At 44.7% G+C, this 22,497-nt stretch overlaps 1 protein-coding gene across 1 annotated transcript; it reads left to right on the top strand.

Moving 5' to 3' along the window:
• The first annotated feature begins 607 nt into the window (after positions 1-607).
• LOC725151 (homeobox protein engrailed-1a) lies at positions 608-5,139 on the top strand. The gene is made up of 2 exons (XM_026444941.1): positions 608-1,938; positions 3,620-5,139. Exons 1-2 carry the CDS (start codon positions 1,242-1,244, stop codon positions 3,970-3,972), a joined length of 1,050 nt encoding a protein of 349 aa, XP_026300726.1. The 5' UTR covers positions 608-1,241; the 3' UTR covers positions 3,973-5,139.
• The last annotated feature ends 17,358 nt before the right edge of the window (positions 5,140-22,497 follow it).

Raw genomic sequence — 22,497 nt, 5'->3', positions numbered from 1 at the left:
CAGTGGCGCGGATATCTTCGTTTTTTGGCCCGATATTGCCAAATTACTCGGAAACATTTGCGAGTATTCCTAGCCGTGCGCGTATCGTAACGAGCCTATATCTATCTTCAAATCTTGCAATTAAAGTTTTCCTCTTAGTTGTTCAAAAAAAAATTCCTAAAAAAAAAAAAGAAAAAAGTGAAAAATCCCATGCCTATCTCGAGCAAAGATGCAATCGGTTTGTATAATTCTTTCCAAAAATGGTCGGGTATTTCCTACAAGGAAAATCACGTCTTCAAAAGAAAAAACTCGACAACATATTTTTCCCGAAACAGCGATACGTAGAAGGAGATGAAAGAAAAAGAAAGGAAAGAAAAGTTATAAGCAAGACAAAAATCTGGTCGACGTTGAAACGAGACTGGAACGATGCAGTGGCATCGATCGTAGTAAACTTTAACTCCAGCCCCCCTACTCTCCGCGCGATGCGGTGGTGGGGGAAGTGAACGGAGGGGAGTAGGGTAGACCTTACGCCAGTGGGCGGAGCCTGTGACTGAAGAGTTAATAGAGATACAATCGAGGGTGTCTAGTGCACTGCACTCCAGACTGGGGCGTAGGAGGAGTGAAGGGGCGAGGGGGACGGAGGGGAGAGCGGTAAGTAGGGACCACAGGTCCCCTAGTTTAGACATCACTGAGCGACGGATGGACAGCCAGTCAGACCCGTCACAGCACTCGCTCGAGTCCTCGGAAACCTCGAGAAAAGCCAATACTAAGGAGACCCCTCTCGCTCTTGGAAGTGATCCAGAGTCAAACCGTTAATCTCGCTTCGGGCAATACGAGCATTAAATGCGACAATGTTTCGCGGTTGAAAGAGGGTTGCCACGTGAGCGATACCAGCCAGCATCCCCAGCCTGACAAGTATTACGACGCGGGAAAAGGACGATTTGAAACTCTCCGCCCGTGACACGAGCTGTCAACGAGCCAACGATCTGTGTCAATGGAAGATCAGTGAAGAAGTGACACGTGCGGTGAACTTTCGACTTCAAAACTTTCTAAACAGATGAAACGTTGAAACGTGAATCAGTGTCCCAATTCAGTGAACATTGATATTCGATAGACTCTAGATACACGTGACGAATGTGACGATTTTTCACAAATATGACAACAAACGCACCTTAATCGGAACTCGATCGATTTCAACCGAGTCACTTAGCGAAGTTTTTTCTATTTACATTGGCAGACGCACGGATCAAGAAGATCGAAAAATGAGCGTAGCTCTCGTAACAATGGATTCCGCTTACGGCCTTCGACTCGGGATCGGCAGCCACCATCACCACCATCACCATCATCATCATCGGGTACGTTCACCCGAGAGTCACGTGATCCCTCGCCAGGATCAGCAACAGGATCGCAAAGACGATATCGAAACGCCATTAAGATTCAGCGTGGTAAATATCCTGAGACCGGATTTCGGCCGGGAAGCGATTCTAAACACGAAAGCCCCGAAAGCCCAGGCGGCTCTGGTTTCCGGACACTCGACCACGACGATCCCGGTTCCGATTCCGCGTCACAGCCCTCTTTCTCTACCACGCGATCTGAGCCTGTCGTCGAACCGATTATCTCCGACAAGGCCCCAACCTAACGGTTTCTCGATGCACAGAGACAGGGATTTGTTCTCGTCCCATTGCGGGCTTACGTCACCTCTCCAGAGGAACAGCGGCCTCAGCAGAAGCGGAAGTCTCGAGAGTTTGGCGAGCAGTAGGAGTTCTGTAACCGGAAGCTCCGTAACAGGGGCGCCTTCTTTGGGCTCGACATCCTCGACCATAGGCAGCGACTCCTTGAGCGGAGACAGCAGTACCGGAAGTACTTCTAACACGGCCACCAATCAAACCGGGCTCAACGGCCAGAGTCCTTGGCCCGCGTGGGTTTATTGTACCAGATACTCGGACAGGCCATCTTCCGGTAGGTTTCCAGTTATGTTAAATAAATTCTTTTTAGCAGCGTAATCGAATACTTTTATTATGGATTCATCGGAATGTTCGAATTCATTAGCGATAAAGAAAGAAAAAAAAAGAAAAGAAAAGAAACACTTAATGATATACTGTTATTCGGCTATAAATTATACACACACACGCGCGCGCGCGGCAAGTCTCGCGCGAATAACATAATAAATATTAATAGCCCTAATTTATCGCGAGCCGCGAAACTGATCGATGCTTATACAGGGTGGTCCGCGCGAGATTAATCCCGCCACCATTTCCCGGAATCTGTATCTCTCAACAGATATATCTCAGTTAATCGCGCAAGTATCACGGAAGTCGAGGAACGCGACCATACCTCGCCATACCTCTCGTTACCACTATTTCTCCCTAGTATCGGCTTAATCAATTTACTTACGGCCGACCGTTACATCTGGAAAACCAGTTTCTATGTAAATCAAACACGCGTTTCACCGTTTCGAAAAATCGCGCAACCTGCGATAAAGTTCGCCCAATTGCACGCATCTCGCTGCACTTCTTCGATAAAGATTCCTCGTCGACAAAGAAACCGGCAACCAGTTTCTCCAACCCCCGGGATGGGACGTATTCGCATGATCCGAGCTAAACTACTAACTTGGTTGCATAGTTTATGGGTAATTGAGAGGATGAACGGCAACAACTTGGAGCGCACCACCTGCACCCGTTCGCAGAACTTAATTCCCCCTGAACTTATAACCGCGATCTACCTTATGCGACGACCTCGTAGTTGTCGTCGACACAGATATCGCGCCACGTATCCATGTTGTATCGAGGTGGTCCGCGATTCTAACATCCGATAATCATCCGACAATAATTACGAACCCAATTACGAATCGATGTTTCGTCCCCCCTCCCCCTCGTATCTCCCCACGAGTAATTAAACAGCGGAGAGTGTCGAAGGATGATCGATGGACGATCGATCTTAAAATCGGGTAATTTTACCTGGAATGCGTTACACGTGTACGAGGATAGATTAATTCTTTTTTTTTTTTTTTTTTTTAAATGGAGAAATGGAAACGGATGAACCTGGACGATACGTCGTTTAAGAAGAAATGATTTGGAATAAGTTTTGTATTGTTTTTTTGATACATTCGTGTTCGGGCGATTTGTTTTCACTTTAGAAATTATAGAAGAGATTAACGCGAGATTTTATGATACGTCGGTTTATGAATATTCATAAGCGACGCGCGGTTTAAATAGTTACTTATAAAAGTCACGAAAACGCGATAATGCGACGCGATAAGGTTGTAACTTTCACACGTTGCAATATGAAGAGATAATCGAGGGATATAATTTTTTGACTCGATTTTATTATTAAAACCGTTATTTACGTAATCGTTTTGAAGAATTATCAGGGAAGAGATTTTTATTGATAGATTACTAGTTTGACGATGAATCGCTTTTCATCACGCGATTGCATCGCACGTACGGAATAGGATTTACGGATGATGGTCGCGAATTCGAGCGTGATACGAAATGAAATTCATTATATGTTAATCTCCCTCCCCCTTCCCATCACCTTATTCATTCAACTATCCTGATGAAAATTGAACGTGCTGCAATCGAACGATTGTAGGGAAAGATGGAATTGTAGATTAACGAGGGATTAATGCGATGATTTGCAGGTCCGCGGACGAGGCGGGTGAAGCGATCGCACAACGGGAAGAATGGCTCGCCGGAGGAGAAGCGGCCAAGGACCGCGTTCAGCGCGGAACAACTGGCAAGATTGAAGAGGGAATTCGCGGAAAATCGATATCTGACCGAGAGAAGGAGGCAACAACTCTCGAGAGATCTGGGATTGAACGAGGCGCAGATCAAGATCTGGTTCCAAAATAAAAGAGCGAAGATCAAAAAGGCGAGCGGGCAGAAAAATCCGCTCGCTCTTCAATTGATGGCCCAAGGCCTGTACAATCACTCGACGGTCCCCGTTGACGAGGACGGGGAGGAAATCGTGACTGGAAACAATCATTCCCATTAATCGTTCGACAATCGATGCTTGCGAATTCCGAGAGAAATTTCCAAATTAATACGAGAATAGGAAGAAGGAAACGGAGCTGATTGTCGAAACGGAAACTCGAGAGCTAGAACGGAGGTAGAAAACGCGTGTTTAACGATATTTTAAGTGGTCTTCGACGTTTAACCGGTCGACGCGATAAGATCTTGGTCTAATTCTTAACTGCATTACTAGCGATTACCAAATAATTTTCTATTTTACGATTAGTTTAGCGATAAATGCAGCAATAAATCTTGAATCACGGTGAAATCTCGGGCGATTTGTAGGTTGGAAAGAGAGCGAGAAAGAGAGAGAAAAGCGGAAAGTTTGACGTTCGTTATTTCGTACGATCGTCATGGCCGCAGACTGAACCCATTATATTTATCGACTATATGCATATCGGCATAGATACGATTCTAGTAAGTACACACGAGTTCGCGGAGTACGATCATTATCGATTAGACGTTTAAATTATTTATTTTCTTTGTATATAATTGTAAATACGAATGGTCGTATTAATGTGTATATGTATGATACAAGATAATCTTTAATTGACCGCGCGAAAGATTATATTATATTGCGTATGTATGGAGCTGCACACGGTCGCGTGAATACGAAAAGATCTCACATTGTATATTCCTAATTACCTATATATGTATATATATATATAGTAGATCTTTCTATACATATTCCATATACATATATTATAACCGTGTAGACAGAGTTGGAAAGTATGCGTATATATATATACCAGTGTCTCACAATACAGTGGTCGATATAATCTATGTAACCCGCTTACATGTTGCCACCGATTAAATCGAATTAAAAATATGTGATCTTTCCACGTTATTCTCCTCCCCTATTCTCCTTCCCCTCCGAATACTTCGAACGCGATTCCTTCTCCGATTTACAAGCATCAAAGAGAGAAAAAAGCAGAATAAAACGAAACGGTAATTTTTTTTCGATCGTAAATTTCATTTTACATCGAATAATAATAACGAGAAAAATTTCTCCTCGAATACCAGGGAAATAATTGTTCTCGTCCACGTTGGCCAACAAATTAATATTCCATCTCGATCGATGGAATTTTGTTTATCGCTCGCGACAATGATTAAAAAGAAAAAGAGAATAAACGGGATAGGATAGGAAGGGAAAGGAGGGACGCCGTTTATGGACGCGTACGGATTTCGAAACGAAAGCTACGCAACTACGTAATTAGTAAAATTTACGTGGCTGAAAAGTATGCGCATCGCGGAGGAGAAGGGTCGTCTGTGCGCACCGATGCCAGAGACTAGGACACGCCTCGTTCTCGGTGACGCGGCGTGACGCGATAATTGATCCTAAATTAACGAGCCACCCGGTATTCCGAGCGGGACCGACAAATGGAACGTGGCGAGGATGACAGTGCGCGACTAGTTCAAACGCGTTCGCGCACATGTCGCTGCCGATCGACATCGGATAAGCGATATATGCACCTGTTGGCGCACGATGCAATACCATGGCTGATCGCGAGCGAACAGATTTACGAAAGCGGAGAATATTCGAATAAACGACTGAGAACGTAAGGAGGATTCACTTCTGGATTTCAGGATTAAGTGTATTAAGGATTTTATATTTGAGATTTTAATTATATAAGAAGAATACAGAGGATTAATAAAAAATATCTAATAATAAAATTGAATCGAAATAAACGTATAGAAAAATTGCCCAACGTATGTCATCGTTAAAAGATTGGAAGAATTTTTACAATGATTTCGCGAAGAAAAATAATTTTTTATTTACAAGTATTAGGAGTATATTTTGAGATTTATTGGAAGCAGAAATCATTGGTTGGTAAAATTTATACGAATAAAACGGAGAATGTTGAATGTTATTAATTGTCGTTAATTTGCAACGTAGGTGATGAGGTTCAACATCCACAACGACACATCCACAGAGACGTATATATATATATATATATATATATATATATATATATAGAGGAACAGTGGCCAAAACTGGGGATAAATTACCGAATCGTTAGCCATTGTATCTGTGAACGTGACGATCCCTAATTGGTAATTCTATCGCGAACACGTAGTCCGATGTATTATATATGTATATATGTATTATATGTATATGTATATAATTGCGTGCCACGTACTATTTTCAAAGTGCAAAAGTTAAATTTCACCCATCGTCCCTCCTCTATTCCACAAAATATCTCTCCATCCTAACTTTTTCTCGGAACATTTATTCGTAAACTGTCATACCATCTCTTCGTATCAATCTTTGAGACTCTCAATTATCGATAAACGCCGATTTCCAGAAACGCGTATTTCAATTCGTTCGACGAAACGGCCTACTTTTAATATTCCCAATAAATCCACCGAGATACGAGTCTGCGTATTTCAACCCTGACGAACGGCATCCATAGCCGAGTCGGCCATTATTAATTATCATTAATTTAAACGCGGAGAACACGGGTCGTTCGCGGGGGTAAAACGACGCGAGAACCTGGAGAGAGGCGGCCACGGACGGTGGAAGGGGGAAAGAGAGGAGAAAGAGGGAACGAAACGTCGGCGGTTGTTCTCTTCCAATGTTGGGAACAAACGCGCGGATAGTGGCCCAAACCGGGGATAAATTACAGAGTCGTTGTCCTGGCCATTGTATTTAACTGCGACGATGCGTAATTGCTGGGACACGGTTGCACATACGAGAGAAGAGGGAGAGGGAGAGAGTGGCAAGAGTGGCACAGGCAGTGGTGGAGAAAACGAGCCGGAATCCCTGGAGTGGAAGCGGATAGGGTGGCCTAAGAGGAAGCCAAGGGGATGGCGGTAGGGAGCTGCCACTGTGGTCGAGAAGCATAGTCATCGGAATGGCCATTAGGGGTCTCTACGTTTCCACCAGTGGCTCACTAAATTTCACCTTCTTGCGCGGTTCGCGACCACCTTGCGCAACGTTCGCAATTAATGGCGACTCACCCGAATGTTTATTACAATATCAGCTATTACGTAACCTACTATCGGCTACTTCCGCCACTTTGTGGCGCGTTTCAGACTGGAAACGACGTTAACTCGAGCTAATATATCGTACGAGTGGAATTCCCTTCGAGAAGTTTATTCTCGTCTTTAATTGATCGGAGTTAACCGGAATTTCGAAGAAAGACGATTAATTAAGCATTCGCTTCGTCGCCGATAAGGATCGAAACTTTGATTATTTTGATTCTTGATTATTGGGATTGGAAAAGGTTTCTCATACCTTGGTGTTGGAAATTGCACGTTGGGTCGAAACGAAATTTGTTTCGAGATCACCTGGATCCAAAGGGTGGATCAAAAGCGCGCCACGGTTACTCTTCTAGCCTCCGGTTTCCTCTCGCTCCGGCTGCTAACGAGAGTAACGAGCTCCAACCCGTCAAATTAAAGGCGGGCCGCGCGAGAGGCGAAGCGAAATTTATCGCGCCGCTTTCGGGAACGCGCGGGTAAAGGCCACTTAGCTCCCCGTAAATGCGTCGTCTCTATGACGACACGGCGGCAGATGTCTCGCCAATAGATCACCCCGTACGTGGCGAGTAAAAGAGGCTTTGTGAACGCGTGTCTCTCATCGCGCGCACCACAGCCAATGGACGTGAAAGAGCCTCGCGTATGAGTTATGTCGCAACCGAGTAGCGGCCGCCGATTTCGCCAGCGCGAAAAGATTTTTGGCGAGCAGAGGATTCGTCGCGTCGAATTTTAATTGCCCGTGATTTTAAATTAGAATTTTCGAACAGAAGGAAAACGGTGTTCCCTTCGATCCGATGACTTTTATCCGGAGCGGAGGGGAAAAAAAGTGCATGTCGTATAATTGTTTCGTCATAAAGTACGGGGAGGGGGGGAAAAAACATGGCAACTGTGCCACGGCAAGAACGTGGTTCGTGTTTTGTACGGGATTCGAAAATTAGTAGGAAGATTTACTAGGAAGTTAAAGAAAACTCGATGTTCGAACATGGCGAGACAGGGGGCTCGTTAGGGGTCATTGGTACCGGTTGCATCGTAGCTGGGTCGTTTTTGTTGGCGGGAAAAATCGTTTGACGGGAACGTTAGCGGCCGTTTTATTGGCGTGCGTGAACATCGGGGACGTTGCAAGAAAACTCTTTGTCCGTAAAATGTCACTTGGATCGGTTTAATGCTGCATCCCTCGGCTTGTGCCCTCTTCGGTTATCCATACACCGAAACCAATCGCTTCGTCAAGCCGATCTTCGACAATGCATTACGCACTTTTCTCGCGTTTGACATTTATCGATACGGGGCCCCGTCTGTGTGTTATCTCATCTCGCTTCTATTCTCGCGCTACGTAATCGTTCTCCACGTACGTATCCTTCGTCGTGGATATTTCTCTCGTTGATCTTGTATTGGAAAGAGATGTATAATTTCTAACGAACGCGAGAGAAATCGTTGGCTGAGATGAAACGTAATATCGCGAATCGCGAGTACTATTGAAGAAACGGGAACAAAGTGGAACGTCCATCGGGCGTGCGCTACAATCGGCCAGATTAATAGCCCGATTCATTCCTTTTTGACCACTCTAAAGCTTGGTGGAAAAAAATAGAGCAAAAAAAAGGAGAGGCAGATTGCTCGGTTGGCGCAATGTGTGTGATCGCGCGCGCGCGTCTGTGTGTGTGTGTGCAGGCTCCGCGAATTTTCATCGAGCCACTCTTCTCGAGAGCCGCGCGCTATTTCAGCTCGTTAGGATAACGAGGATCTAATGTCGCGTTCACAGCCCGGCCAATTACGCGTTACGGGCCGGGGAGCGCATCTTTCGGCGGATCCGCATTGCAACCGTGCTGTCCGGAAACGAAGATAACCACCGCCGGCCCAACTTTGTAATTAATTAAGAGTTTTGCCTCATTTTTTTGCTTACGCCGCCGTTTCATTCAACCTTCAAGGGAATGATAATCTTCGTTCCGTCACGCATCATTGTTTTCCACCAAACTATTAAACAACGAAGATAAAAAGATATATTTAAATCGAATTTCCCACAATAATTTGCACATCGCTCTCCACGTTATTCGATATAATTCGTAAGATGGATTATTTCCTGGACGGAAAGATCCAATAAAATAATCGATTACCGAAAATAATTATTGATCGAAGGTAATAAGCCGTTTCTTTCGACTCTTCGATGAAAAATGGAAGAAAAGGTGGGAAAGGTGCGACGAAATACGCGGACGCATTCGGTTACCTCGGCCTCCCACGCGATCCCTCGCGCTTTGTCGCGCGGCTAGCTATCCACGGTGCGTGAACGTCTCGCGTTTAAGGTATAAGGGCATAAAGGTTTGCTTTCGGTTTGTCTGTCGTGAAGGTCCCGAACATGGTAGAACGTGCGCACGTCTCTCGGCTATATGGGACCAAGAGAGTCGGTAAGAGTAGAGAGACCACCCAACGCGATCGCGCGAGACTTCTGAAGCGGGAGAGAAAGAAAAGGAGAAGAGAGAAAGAGAGAAAGTAAGAAAGAGAATCATCAGAAGGGAAGAGACAGACGCAGCGGAGAGACGGAACGACGGTAAAAGGGGAGAGAAAAAGAAGGAAGGAGGGAGAGGGAGCGAGTGGAGAAAAAGAGAAAACGCGAGAGGTGGATCGACACGGAGAGAGAGAGAGAGAAGAAGAAGAAAGGCGAAGCGAGAGGGGATCGGGCATCTGGGCAAGGAATGCTTGTCGGGTCATTAATGCTCCTCGCTATGCACGCTCCTTATGGATCTGACCAAATCAGTGACCGATTGCCCTCCCCTTCTTCCCTCTGCCGGTCTGCGACCGCAAAGTGGACCGCGCTGCTGGAACTGGTATATTCCGACGCGAGGAAGCTTCTCTCCAGGCTTCCTCCGTGTATTTCCTTCCCTCCCATTTCGGTCAATTCTTAATTATCGATTAACAAACGAACGCTCCCCAAACGTTTACCTCTCCCTTCCCCCTTCGCACGACATTTTTCCCTTCACATTACATACATCGCACTCGATAGAGACATACTCGTTCCAGATTCGTTCCCCAACTTCTTCTTCTTCCCTTTCCGAGTCCGAGCATTCATAGCTTACCCCGACAACTTTCTCGAGTTTTCCCGGTGCGAAAGAAAAAGAAGGGAAAAAAGTATCCTTGTATCCCCGTCGCGGGGATTCAATTGAAATAAAGTAAAGTGGATTCGGTCCGTGACCCGTGATGATTTACCTTTTAGCGGAACAATTAACTTTTTGCCCCTTTCTCCCTCGGCCACCGATCGTTCGAACGTCTGTGTGGTGGAGCGGCGCGGGAAAGAAATAGCCGCGCATAAACACCGCGTTCACACGGCTTCCGTGAGGCGCGAGAGAAAGAGAGCGGGAGGGGAGGGGTGTTGCACGGTTCTTACGTGGAACAGGTGCTGCTCGCTCGCGATTGTAACGGCGCGCTGTTTATTGTACGCTCTCTCTCCCCTCCTCGAGCGCGGGGGTAGCGCTCTAGATTCGCGTCGACGGTTGAAGCGAGAGAGAGAGAGAAAAAACGGGCGGGGGAAAAATGATAATGATCCTAGGCCGGTCTTAAATAAAGCTTTACGTCGTATCCATTTCATGCGTAATTGCAGCAACGTCGGGTAAAACGGAACAGCGACGGGGTGGCGGAACGAGGATACCTGCCATACGCGCCGGTAATTAAATTCTTTGAGAGAACGATCGTGGAATGTACAGGCCGGAGCGTGCAATTAAAAGGGAAACGTTTCGTTTCGTTGCCCCAAAGGACTCTCCGGTAATTAAAAGAATACGGCCCGTAATCGAGCCGAATCCTTCGCCACTTTTTCCCTCTCTCTCTCCCCTTCTCGCTCTTCCTTCCCTTTGCACACTCCTTTCCATCCCTCTCCCTCCGCCTTAATTTCTTCCTTTCTTGCTATCGCCTCTCCCCGCCTTTTACCCTCACCTTTTCGCGAAAACTGCCCCGGCAAGGGGCGGGAACAGGTTCGTGGAAAGCTTCGTAGCATGCTAATATTCGTTTTCCAACCCTCCCCCTCGACCGTCTCCTCCTTCTCGTTTTTATCTCCCTTCTTAATATCTAAGAACCGTGACATTTTTACGAAACGGGGATACCGGATTGAAATAGTTGGCAGCAATTATCAACGCGACAACACCACTCGGTTGCACCCTTATCGAATCCCTTCCGCCATCCGCTTGACCAATGGTGCGAGAGAAAAAATCATTATCTCTCGCCACGGTTTAACGGGGGAACCCTCTCCTACGAATGGTCGATTTACGATAAAACTTTTATGCTCTCTCTCTCGCCTCCCCTTCGAATCTTCTTCAATTCCGTCCAATTTTTCTTTTCTTTTTCATTCTCACGAAAATCTTGTTTCCTCGAATCGAAAATCTCGAAAGTTGGCTTCTTTATTTTTATTATTAGTTCGAAAGTGAAGGATGCGTGAATTATGATGAATTAAATTATTTTTGAATTTCGAGAAATTTCTGCACCGTTCGTTGGAAAGCGGAGAATGATATTTTTCTGATCTCTGAGAAGGAAGAAGAAAAAGAAAGGTTAAGAGTCAGGTTGGGGGAACGACAATTGTCTATAGGGGGGTTGCCATAAACGCGAGAACGAAGAGAGGCGGTACACGAAGCTGGGAGCGGAGAAAGAGAGGGAATATTTTCGAGTTTTATTGGCCCGGCGTAACTGATTCGTCACGCTTTCAGGTGCCGCTCAAAAATCCGACTTGATTAAATTTTTGATCAAATTACTCTCAGTTAAATAAACATCCAGCAGAGAGCCAGCTTAACAATTCCCCTCCCCATGAAAATTCAAAAGCGGGTAATCTTGGCAATCTTCCTCCTCCGTCCCTTCGGTTTAAATATACGACAACGACGAGTATTTTTTTTTTCTCCAACCATTTTTCCTACTTTCTCTTTCTTTTTACTTCTTTTTTAAATTTAAAAATTGTATCGAATAACGGAATAAAATAAATATTATATTTTAATCGCCTTAATTTCTTTTCACCCGTCTATAACTACAAACAAAGAGTAACATTGATTTTCAGTATCACCGAAAATGAAACGTAATTATGCGGTTGAAATTAAAAAAGTCGACGAATCGATGGAAGATAATAGGATCCATGGCCAGGATGCACGACTAAGATATACATCCCTACAAGAAGAAAATTGATTTACAGGATCCGTTAATTAATCACGAAACTAATAGCCTACGAGAATAAAGCTCGGCTCGCATTGCAGGCAATAAGGGAAGAATAATATCATTTCGAACCACCATTATTCCATGACCACCCACACACATATTTCTAAATAGATGATGATCTCTTGCGATCAATACGATTTTTAAAATTATCCTTCAACACCAATGAAATGCTCTCTCTCTCTCGAATGATCTTTGTTCCTATATAGACACGATTTTGATAGAAATAAATCCATTTTGATAACCAATTTAGCATTCGAATAATTTTGAATAATCTTTTTAATTAATAATAATAAAACCCTTAAACGAGCATCGATAAGAGAACGAGAACTCAACGACTATGAATAATCTTTTTAATTAATAATAATAAAACCCTTAAACGAGTTTGAGCGTCGATAAAAGAACGAGAAGTGAACGACTATCCTACAGGATGGATTGGATGAACTTTGGAAATAAGAGAGGCGAGAGCAAGAGTGGAAAAAAGGTCTCGTCCTTTCGCTCACTTATTCGCGCTTCGTGGCGAGGGTGGAGCATAACAGCTTGTAATATAACGGGTGTCGTCGTTTTCCACCCCAGAGGAGGGTTGTTCATGTTGGTGTGAAGGGCTGGTAATGAGGCTAATAGACACGTACCGGTCGTAAAAAGCGTTTTCGCGAATTGCTGCTCAAAGTTAAAGTTGAGAGTAGATTCTGGCGCGTGCACGGGGTATAATTTTATTTTTCCTGCGGTTTCTTCCTAACTTTTTTCTCAACGCCACGAATGCAAATTAACATTTCGATTTCGAGGCCGTTACCTCCGACGAATCGTTGCCATATATAATTAACGATCATGCACAAGTAGACCGCGCTTTAATCGAATTCGACACCATTCGTTCTCAATTTCCATTTGGTAAACAACGATTTTGATCCGATCGTTCGAATGCACGAACCACGAAAACCGTACATTTATTTCGTACATTTCAACACGGCTATTTAATTTCTATCAAATACACACGTGTCGCCAATATCTTATATTAATAATTCACGAGAAGAAAAATGCACCGTGAAATTTTGTTCAACGTATCGTGTATAATGAAAATTGTTTCGAATCTTTCTCGGGAGACGGAGCAAACTTACGTCCTTGGAATCTGAAGATTAGCCACCCTCGTTTCACGTCAAGGGGGGTTCTTAAGGCAGTTAATGAAAAAGCGGTAAAGTCGAATCATCTTGGGGGGATGGCGAAAATATTCGCGTCAGAAGAAAAGAAACTTGGAATTTTAAAAGCCGATCAACGTCGCGATGCGAAGCTTTCAGCTTTTCGAAAATGTTTAAATTAATCAAAATAGAAGGGGATATATAAAATTCCCTCCCTTGTTTCAACGATCTCGAGGAAATAAAATACTTGTAAAACCAATCTTCCCCCTTCCCCCTAGTAACTGGTTCCCTAGTTCATTGCAATGCACCCCCTCGAAAAGACGAGTCATGCACTTCATCGCCAGTTTCAATTCATCGACGCGGTTATTTAATCAAACATTTCTCCCGGCCGAGTGTTAACAACTCGGGAGGGTGCGACCCTTTCTCAGCCCCCCACGTGCAATCGGAAGGGATAGAAAGCACTTTCGTCCGCAGAATCCGACCTTACGGGGTAGGTCCGCCACCCCCGCGTTACCGAGTGAAACAGGCCGATAACGTTGGATCACGATACAACGCTTACTTTTCCGCCCATTTGTCGGGATTTGTTCGAGTTGGGGTTCTTCCCCGTGGATCCATTTTGAGGTTGTACGAACAATATGCTACCCCTCCGCGTTAATCCACGCGCCGTGAAAATCCGTATGGAAAACTGGATTTCCTCCGGTGAATTTCGATTCCGAGATAGATACGATTCCCGCCGTTCCGTCGAATTTTTCGAACCGTTACTCGTCGGTAATATAACGATACTATTAAATTTATCGGATACGTGTTTACGTTTCTTTACATTTGTTATCTCTCGTTTTATCCTGTTGATTTAGTAATCGGCCGCGCATAACATTAGAGGCGCGACTTGATCGACGCCGTGCCGTTGTAAAATCTGAAGGAAGTGTGAAAGAAAGGCGTACAAATTTCCATAAGAAGTCGTAAAAACGTCTCGCGCGAAGATAATCTGTTAAATATGCTCGACACCGAACAGAATTTGGTATACGACTATTAGAATTTTTACGAACGTCCATCCGTTTCTACGAACGGATCGACAAGCGAACAACATTTCCACGTTCAACGAAATTCATGTACCTTCGGCGTTTCGACTATTATCAATCCGCATCTGTTTCGATATCTTTCCTCACCGTGTACACCTTCTCGAGAAAGCCTCGAGAGTTTAATTCCGTTTGTGAATAAATTTTCGCAAGATAAGAATTCAGATTCTCGTTTTTACGATCGCGCGGACAGAATTCGAATAATATATAAAAAAGATCAACTTTCGTTAGTTATCGTTGAAAGAACTCGTAACGTATGAATTAACAACAACGAAATACGCGACAATACCATAAAATTGTTAAAATTGATAAATCAATCACTCGTCGCGATTTTACTTCTCTTTCTATCCTTAAACGATTTTTCAACTCTTCGATAAATACGGAACGGACTGTTTTAAATTTTCCATTTCCGACAATATTCCAAAATTCTATACACTTCTCTCCTCTCCTTTTTTCAACATTTTCGCCCAATATATCTCCGATTCCTTATCCCTTAACTTGTGCTGTTGCCGGAACAAAACGTTTATATTTACGGAGCGACATCGTTCGAGGCGATAAATCGCTCACGGCGAGGCGTGTGTTCGCGATTGCGCGCCTTCTCTTCTTCGGGTCTTCGGCCGTGCAACGGCGAGGCGTGCAACAATCAACGCGTCCTCAAAGAGAACATTGTAGCGAAACCATTAAAGCTCGTTCGGTGACGCTTCGTGGCAGGGATGGAGGGAGGGCAGGGAGGAAGAGTTTAATACGTCGAGAGCATCGTCTCATCGGGCGCGTTTACGAGCGAGCGAGCGCAGCATCGAGGAGGTCGTGCAAAACCAGCGCGATTTCCGCCGATAATTTATGGCGATTATTATTTTCGCGCGGTCCGGAGAGAAAGAACCGAGAGACAGAGAGAGGCGGTGGGGCAGCGAGGGAGGGGCGAGAGAGAGAGAGAGAGAGAGAGCGGACGGATGGTGAGGGGAAATGGAGGGGTGGTAAAAAGGAGCCCGGTGAATCAGATTTATCGCCGGTTTCTGAGTTATAAGGCGGTATAGGAACCGAGTCTAAGGCTCGTAAGTCATTCCGCGTTGTACGTGTGTACACGGCCGGGCACTCGGTTACACGCGCGTCTCTTCGAGCGGAGCGGGGATCCGAGAGATGCAAGGGCAAGAAGCTCTTTGTTCCTGATTGCACTGTCGTGCTTATAATTAGCAACGGATCGCGGGAATTCATTGCGCGTGTATCCACGCGTGCGACGTCGAATCGGTTTTGGTGTCGAAAGCGAAAACTCCGCGGCGTGAATTCGAGGACGAGGCTCGTCGTGTTATTTCTTATTTTTTTTCTGAAGAGGAGGGATACGCGAGAGGAGACACGACACTCGAAATCCGTTCGACAGAACGGTGAAAAAGAAATCGGTAGAAAAGAGTAGTGGGTGGAAGATCGTCGTTCCGTTGGAAGGGGCAGCTTGGGGTCACCATCATTTATCATCGCGCTTCACTATAGGCGCAACCCCCTTCGATGATAGATACCCCGAGCTGAGCTTCGAATTTTCATCGGGGAATCAAGAAGGAGCGTGGTATTCTTCTCGCGGCGGCGCGATAAATCGCGAGAAAAAAAGCACGCCGGGCAGAGAAAATCAATTTCTTTGATAGATAAATCATATACGCGGTCGCTCGCGTAGAGGTAGAATGCCTTCCCCAACAAATGATCCTGGAACCCTCCGCCCTCCCCCTCCTCTCCCCGGTAATACATAGCGATCCTTCAGAGATACAGAAAGTCAGTCACTTATCATTGGACGCGACTGTGCGTTCGAGAATTTTCTTCTCCTCCCGTTATAAAAAAATAAGGAATAAAATTGGCCGGGAGTGTGCGTGTGCCTTGAGAAATCGCGGGGGCGGATTGACCAGGCGAAGAGAGAGAAAGAGGAGGAAGGAGAGGATCTAACCGCGCTTTACAGATCGGTGAAGTGTAAGTTATTGTTTATGGGACCGACGGGATGATCTATCGCGATGGTTGCTGGGTCACGATAGCGCCCAGCGCGAAACCTAGCCAACGCGGCCACCGTGGTATCTAACCCCATTACAGAGTCACCGATGCCGGGACACGATCTCGAATACATGGTTTCGGGGTGCGCCTCTTATCAAGGGAGGAACAGTCGTATACACTGGGAACCATTGTCATTAATCAGCAAGGATATTGTATTTTCAACCGGGTCGAGAGAGTCGGCTCGAACACTTTCCGAAGTGGCGCGAAATTTCTTTCTAAATTTCTTCTCCTCTAGAATTGGGAACCTGAAGGTGTGAGAATAATAAAATAGCAACTCGAAGGATATCTTTCTAAATTCGATACGAATTCCAAGCTTGCTTCCACGATAATGGTTTCGCGGAACAGGACGAATCGTTCGAACAATCGTTAGGCCAATCGTTGACCTACGTCACGGTCGGTTGAAAGAACTCGTCGAATCGCGTAACGCGTGTGCAACAAATTACGCGACGCTGGACGAGGACGACGATGAAACGACGAGGAGGCGGGCCGAGTTTTCGCGGCCGGTTTCTTGCTGCGCGTTCCGCGCGGGAACAGCCGTACGTTCCCCGGATGACACTCGAACGCTTTTATTACCCGTAATCGGCAGTACTTAAGGCTCGTTCACGTGCGCGATAACGTGCGGCGCCTTGAAAGAAATGCCAACCCCCTAATTCGTGCCGACCGCCGGGAAACATGGCGCTGGATCCGATCTCGCTCCATGCTTTTTTGCTTTTTTGCCTCGATACATGGCCATCGAACGACGTTTCCCAAGAGAGGAAATTACGTTTGCATCAAAAGTGAAGTGAAGAACGACGGGGGATACGAATATCGTGGGATAATTAACGATAATCGCCACGATTCCAATTGAAATTATCATTATCTCGAGATACATCTAACGAGTTAAATTTATTCTTCCTTTTATCATTTCTTTTTATTTTATTTTCTCTCGAGAAAAAGTAGCCGGCGAGAGTTACTGTCTTAAATCACGAGAGGATGCACGATACGATCGTACGAAATGATCGACGACGATGGAACGGAACGGAGAAGTACGACAAGAGAGGACGAGGCAGAAGAGGGATCGTATCGGGAGGGAGATAAAGAGAAGGCCGAAAATTCTCACGCGGATTCTGGACGAGTTGCATTCGAGAAACAGAGTTGCATTCCGGCGTTCAAATCTCGGCGGATGGGATGAACGTAATGGAATGAGATTTCGCGTGTAGCAATATTTAATAAGGTCCTTAGTAAGGGAGCCACCAAGGGGTATAATAGCGAGAGATGGGTGTTGTGAACGCGTCAGCGGAATGGGACCACCCAACTGGGCCCCGTGCCAGTTGGGCCCGCATATACGCGGCACAGTGTATACGCGCACACAGGGCCGCCCGTAACCCGTGGAACCCATGGGGTCCCATGGATCACTCCCGCTTCCCTTTCTTCCTTCCTAGCTGGAGGGAATGTCACTCGAGTCACCTAAGTCGGTAGCCGAATTGTTTCCATGCAAACGAACGGGCCACGATTAAGAAAGTGTCCGACCGCGGTCCCTGGAATGCCAGGCGGCTCGCCACGAAAGAAACTTATCGGAATGTTCATCTTCCTCCTCGTCCTTTTGCGTCTTCTTTCGTCGTCCCCCGTGCTCCACCATCCACGAGAGGAGCGTCGAGAAAATTCTGCGCAACTTATTCCAACGAATCCTCCATCGGCGACGAGAAACGACGCATCGGCTACGATATTTTTCTCTGTCTACGACTCAATCGTTAATTTTTCCTTTTTTTTTTCACGTTTCTTCGTTATCTTAAGAACATTTACGTGTTTAGGATCGAAGAGGACATGAGAGATCCGTTAATAGGAAACACGCTGAGATCTGTTTATTCAACCCGCGAATACATCATTTTGCTCCCAATACGAAAGGATTGAGAAATTTACCTGTCGTAAATAATTCGTTGACGTGATAATATCTTGAGAAACTTAAATGTTTTTAATGCGTACCGATGTGTATTGCGTAATTCGTGAAATAAAAATGAATATTGGTACAATAATATTCCATTCCTCTCGAATCGAGAGCGATCAAATCTAATCAAATCTTCTCGCCGAATGCCGAATCGATAATCGGGACGATATTTTTCTCTGTCTACGACTCAATGGTTAATTTTTTCTTTTTTTTTTTTCACGTTTCTTCGTTATCTTAAGAACATTTACGTGTTTAGGATCGAAGAGGATATGAGAGATCCGTTAATAGGAAACACGCTGAGATCTGTTTATTCAACCCGCGAATACATCATTTTGCTCCCAATACGAAAGGATTGAGAAATTTAGCTGTCGTAAATAATTCGTTGACGTGATAATATCTTGAGAAACTTAAATATTTTTAATACGTGCCGATATTCGTGAAGTAAAAATGAATATTGGTACAATAATATTCCGTTCCTCTCGAATCGAGAGCAATGAAATCTAATCAAATCTTCTCGCCGAATCGATAATCGGGACGAATAAGACGTTACTGCGTCAAACACGAGGTTTCTGTCCGCGCGGTTTCAGGCCCGATAACTTTAACGATGTTGAAGACACGGAGGAGAGCTCCGGGCTTCTCAGGAACGCCTTGGCAATCCGTGCCGCGCACGGATAATTAAACAGAAAATGGACGTTAATAAATTCTCGTGAATGTCGACCGGTCAAATCGAGCATCGTAAAATGAACTCGTGGGAAGAATGATGCGCCTTCTCATCGACGATTTTGGTCGTCGAACGAATTAATAGCTGCGGTCGTCCAGAAAATCGAGCATTTTGCGAAATGCGCTATCCCATTCGTGGAAACGGGTCTCAATCCCGAGATAATTTCACAGAACTTCCATCCGCTATCGAAGAATCTAATTCAGTATTCGTGGAATCCGATAACGCTTCGCTCTTCACGCTCTATCGAGATGACGAATCGAGAATTATCGAATCCTCTGGTTTAAACTGTGTGAATCTTAAAACCGTTCACCGAGTATAACATCTTTCTCTCCATGGATTATCCTTCGTAATTTCTAAGTTGTAATTCCATATTTTCCAAAATAAAAACGATTTCGACGAAGAGGATAAACCTTTTTCGATGGGACAGATTTTGCAGAATCGTACATGTTAGGGGAAGAAGGGTAATCGAAAATGTAAATGGGCGGCGAATTAACGATCCGAATTGTAGGTATCCGCGGAGGGCGGTCGATTGGAGTCGGACGTGCGCAGCGTTTGATGATAATCCGCGGATACCAATGATGCCCGGTGGTACTGCGCGGATAAACGATTGCCAATTACGGAGGTGATAAATTCCGGCGGCGCAAATCGCCGGTTATGCGCTATCGTGTATTATGTGCACGCCCGTAATAATTAAGCGATGAACGGACGATAGGACGATCCGGCGCGCAACTACGGGGCCCAGATACAGGCTACTATGTGGAATCGATTACCGGTATCGATAGATCGCAATCGCCAATCCACCAACGTTCAGAGGGATGCATTCGGGATGCCAAGCCTCGATGCAACTTGTGGAACACGTTGTTACGATTGTTGACTAGAGAATGGTTGGAGGAGGATTTGCGAATCTCCGAGGTTTGATCGATCGAGGATGATAGATCGGGGAAAGGGGCTCGTTCTCTATCGAGTATCTTTCATTTCGAGTAATTTTGCCTCTGATTGAATTCCGAATCGGAGATTATCGGAGTACAATGATGGATAATAGCGAAGGTACGGTAAGCTCTCAATTGTTTGATCGTGTTTCTCTCCTACGCGTTATGGCTTAATCTCTGCCAATGATATTGCATTGCACGGTAGCAATGATGTTTCGATGACGATTCGAGCGAAAGAGTTTCGTAAATGATCGAAGAAGAAAAGCGATGTACTTCGAACCGTTTCAATTTCAAAGATAAAAAGATACGCGACGATCTATTCGTCTCGTCGTGAAAAGAAAGCGATCGGATGAAAGCCATCGTCGGCGAGAAATCGAAGCGTGAACTCGCAATTCTCGATCGAAATAATCATTTCACGGGGACATTCTATATATAGTATATCGGGAAAATCTGGGTTAACGAGTGTTCTCCTCCACTCGACCGTGTGTACGTGTGTTTGTGCGTGCGTGTGTGCGCGATCTCGTTCGTGTGTGCCGCGAATCGCGCTAATTAACCCCGATGCTACCGTTCGATCTCGACACCAACGGAAACGATATCGCCAGTGTAACGATCACCACGAGGGCAAAAAGCGCGACGATTCCTTTTTCGAAGCGATCCGCGGTATGCATTGGACTTCTAAGTATCCACGATGGAAACACCTGCCCGCGATTAGCGTGCATCGTTAATCCGCGATCTCGAGGGGGATCGTGGTCTCAAAGCCGGCCGTACGAGAAACCGTACGAAACCGTATGTAACGTCAGTTTACCTTGAGTCCCCATACGTAATACGCGGGTAATTACGAATCTTCTGTGCACGAACGATTAACTCTCCAAGGACAAGACTCGCGTGTACCTCTTTTTTTTTATTGCTACTCGGTAACGATTATCTTTTGCTCTATTAGTGCCGTCGTTAAACGGGTATCTCGTTTTCATCATTGCTAAAACTGGCAATATATATACTATATTATCCTTTTAAATAGACGTCTAACGACCCATCCGAGATTTAAATCACAAAAAACTAGATACGCACGTAATGTCGAGTTGGGATTGAAATCGAGGATTCATTCCAGCCAAACGCGATAGGATTTTGAAGAAAAACGCTTTGAGGGACGCGGAAGAACGGGAAGCACGATAAACGCTAGAAGAAAAATCGTCGGCCAAATATTAGGAGAGAGGCGAATGAATCGCGGCGGACGAATCGAAACGGATAGGTCCCCGAGTAACTTGGATCCATCGGGGGGCTCCGGTCGAGAAATCGCGAGGTAATGGCCGATTTTTTGCTCGATCCGGAGACACAGGCCGAACCGGGGGCTTTTATTGGGGCTTAAGCTGCCGAGAAAAGAAGGTGGCTCCATGATAGATGCGAGCGAACAACGGCTACATGGGTGGCCCTCCCGTCACACGCGACCTACTAGCCACCCCGAAGACATTCGCCCTGGCTGATATCAAGACCGCGCCGGCCTCGATACGCCCTCGTCGATCCCACACCCGACGAATCTACGTCGACGAAACCTGACGACCAGGGCGCCGGCGCCTACGTCTCTCGTTTCACCCAACCTGGATCAGAGTGATCTTGTTAGAGATAGTTTAGGTTTATGGGGATACGTAGGTACATACATAGAGAGCATTGTGGATTATGCTACAGTGCGAGTGTTTGGATGATGTCATACGATGTTAGGATCATAGCAATGACAACAAAGGAATTTACGTCGATTTGAATCGTGTTTGATACGAGGATAAAACTGCGAAAGTATTGAGAATTTTATTTTAATTGGAAAAAGAAATGTTTTTAATGAAATTTAATCTAAACTATCTGCTCGAATTATTCCTATTTTTAAATTTTTAGAAGGAAAGATATAATAATTCATTATTTTTTCTTAATGTAATTAAAGATCTGTAATTATCATTATAAATATGTTATTTATATATTTAATAACATACTATAATGATATATGATATAATAAAAGGTATAATAGCATTGTGATGTAAATATATATATATATATATATATATATATATTTATCTATATATTTATATCTATACATATATAGAACTTTTAAATCGCAAGGCACTCTGGGAAATTTATTGCTAATATCTACACGTATATATATCTATATGTATAGAACTTCTAAATCGCAAGGCACTATGGGAAATTTATTGCAACTAATGCCTACACACATATATATACCTATATATATATAGAACTTCTAAGTCGCAAGGCACTCTGGGAAATTTATTGCAACTAATGCCTACACGCGTATATCTATATGTATAGAACTTCTAAATCGCAAGGCATTCTGGGAAATTTATTGCAAATAATGTCTACACAATGTCTATATGCTCTTAAAAATGATAAACCACTTCAAAATTCGACTATTCGAATATTATCGCGAGGAAATATCGATAAATAAATGATTATTATACGATCAGAAACAAGCACAGCATACGATTAGAAATTTTTTACAAAGAAATCGAAGGTAGAAACGAAAAGATAATATGATAGAAATTTGT

This window comes from Apis mellifera, linkage group LG1, assembly GCF_003254395.2.
Source record: "Apis mellifera strain DH4 linkage group LG1, Amel_HAv3.1, whole genome shotgun sequence".
Classification (NCBI taxonomy): Eukaryota; Metazoa; Arthropoda; class Insecta; order Hymenoptera; family Apidae; genus Apis; species Apis mellifera.
This window is presented reverse-complemented; position numbering and strand designations above follow the sequence as displayed.

What these genes read in the sequence shown, in the direction of transcription:
- LOC725151 (XM_026444941.1), top strand. Translation starts at nt 1,242, where the DNA reads ATGAGCGTAGCTCTCGTAACAATGGATTCCGCTTACGGCCTTCGACTC. An exon ending in CTCGGACAGGCCATCTTCCG is followed by an intron (nt 1,939 to 3,619) that starts GTAGGTTTCCAG and finishes GATGATTTGCAG; the next exon opens with GTCCGCGGACGAGGCGGGTG.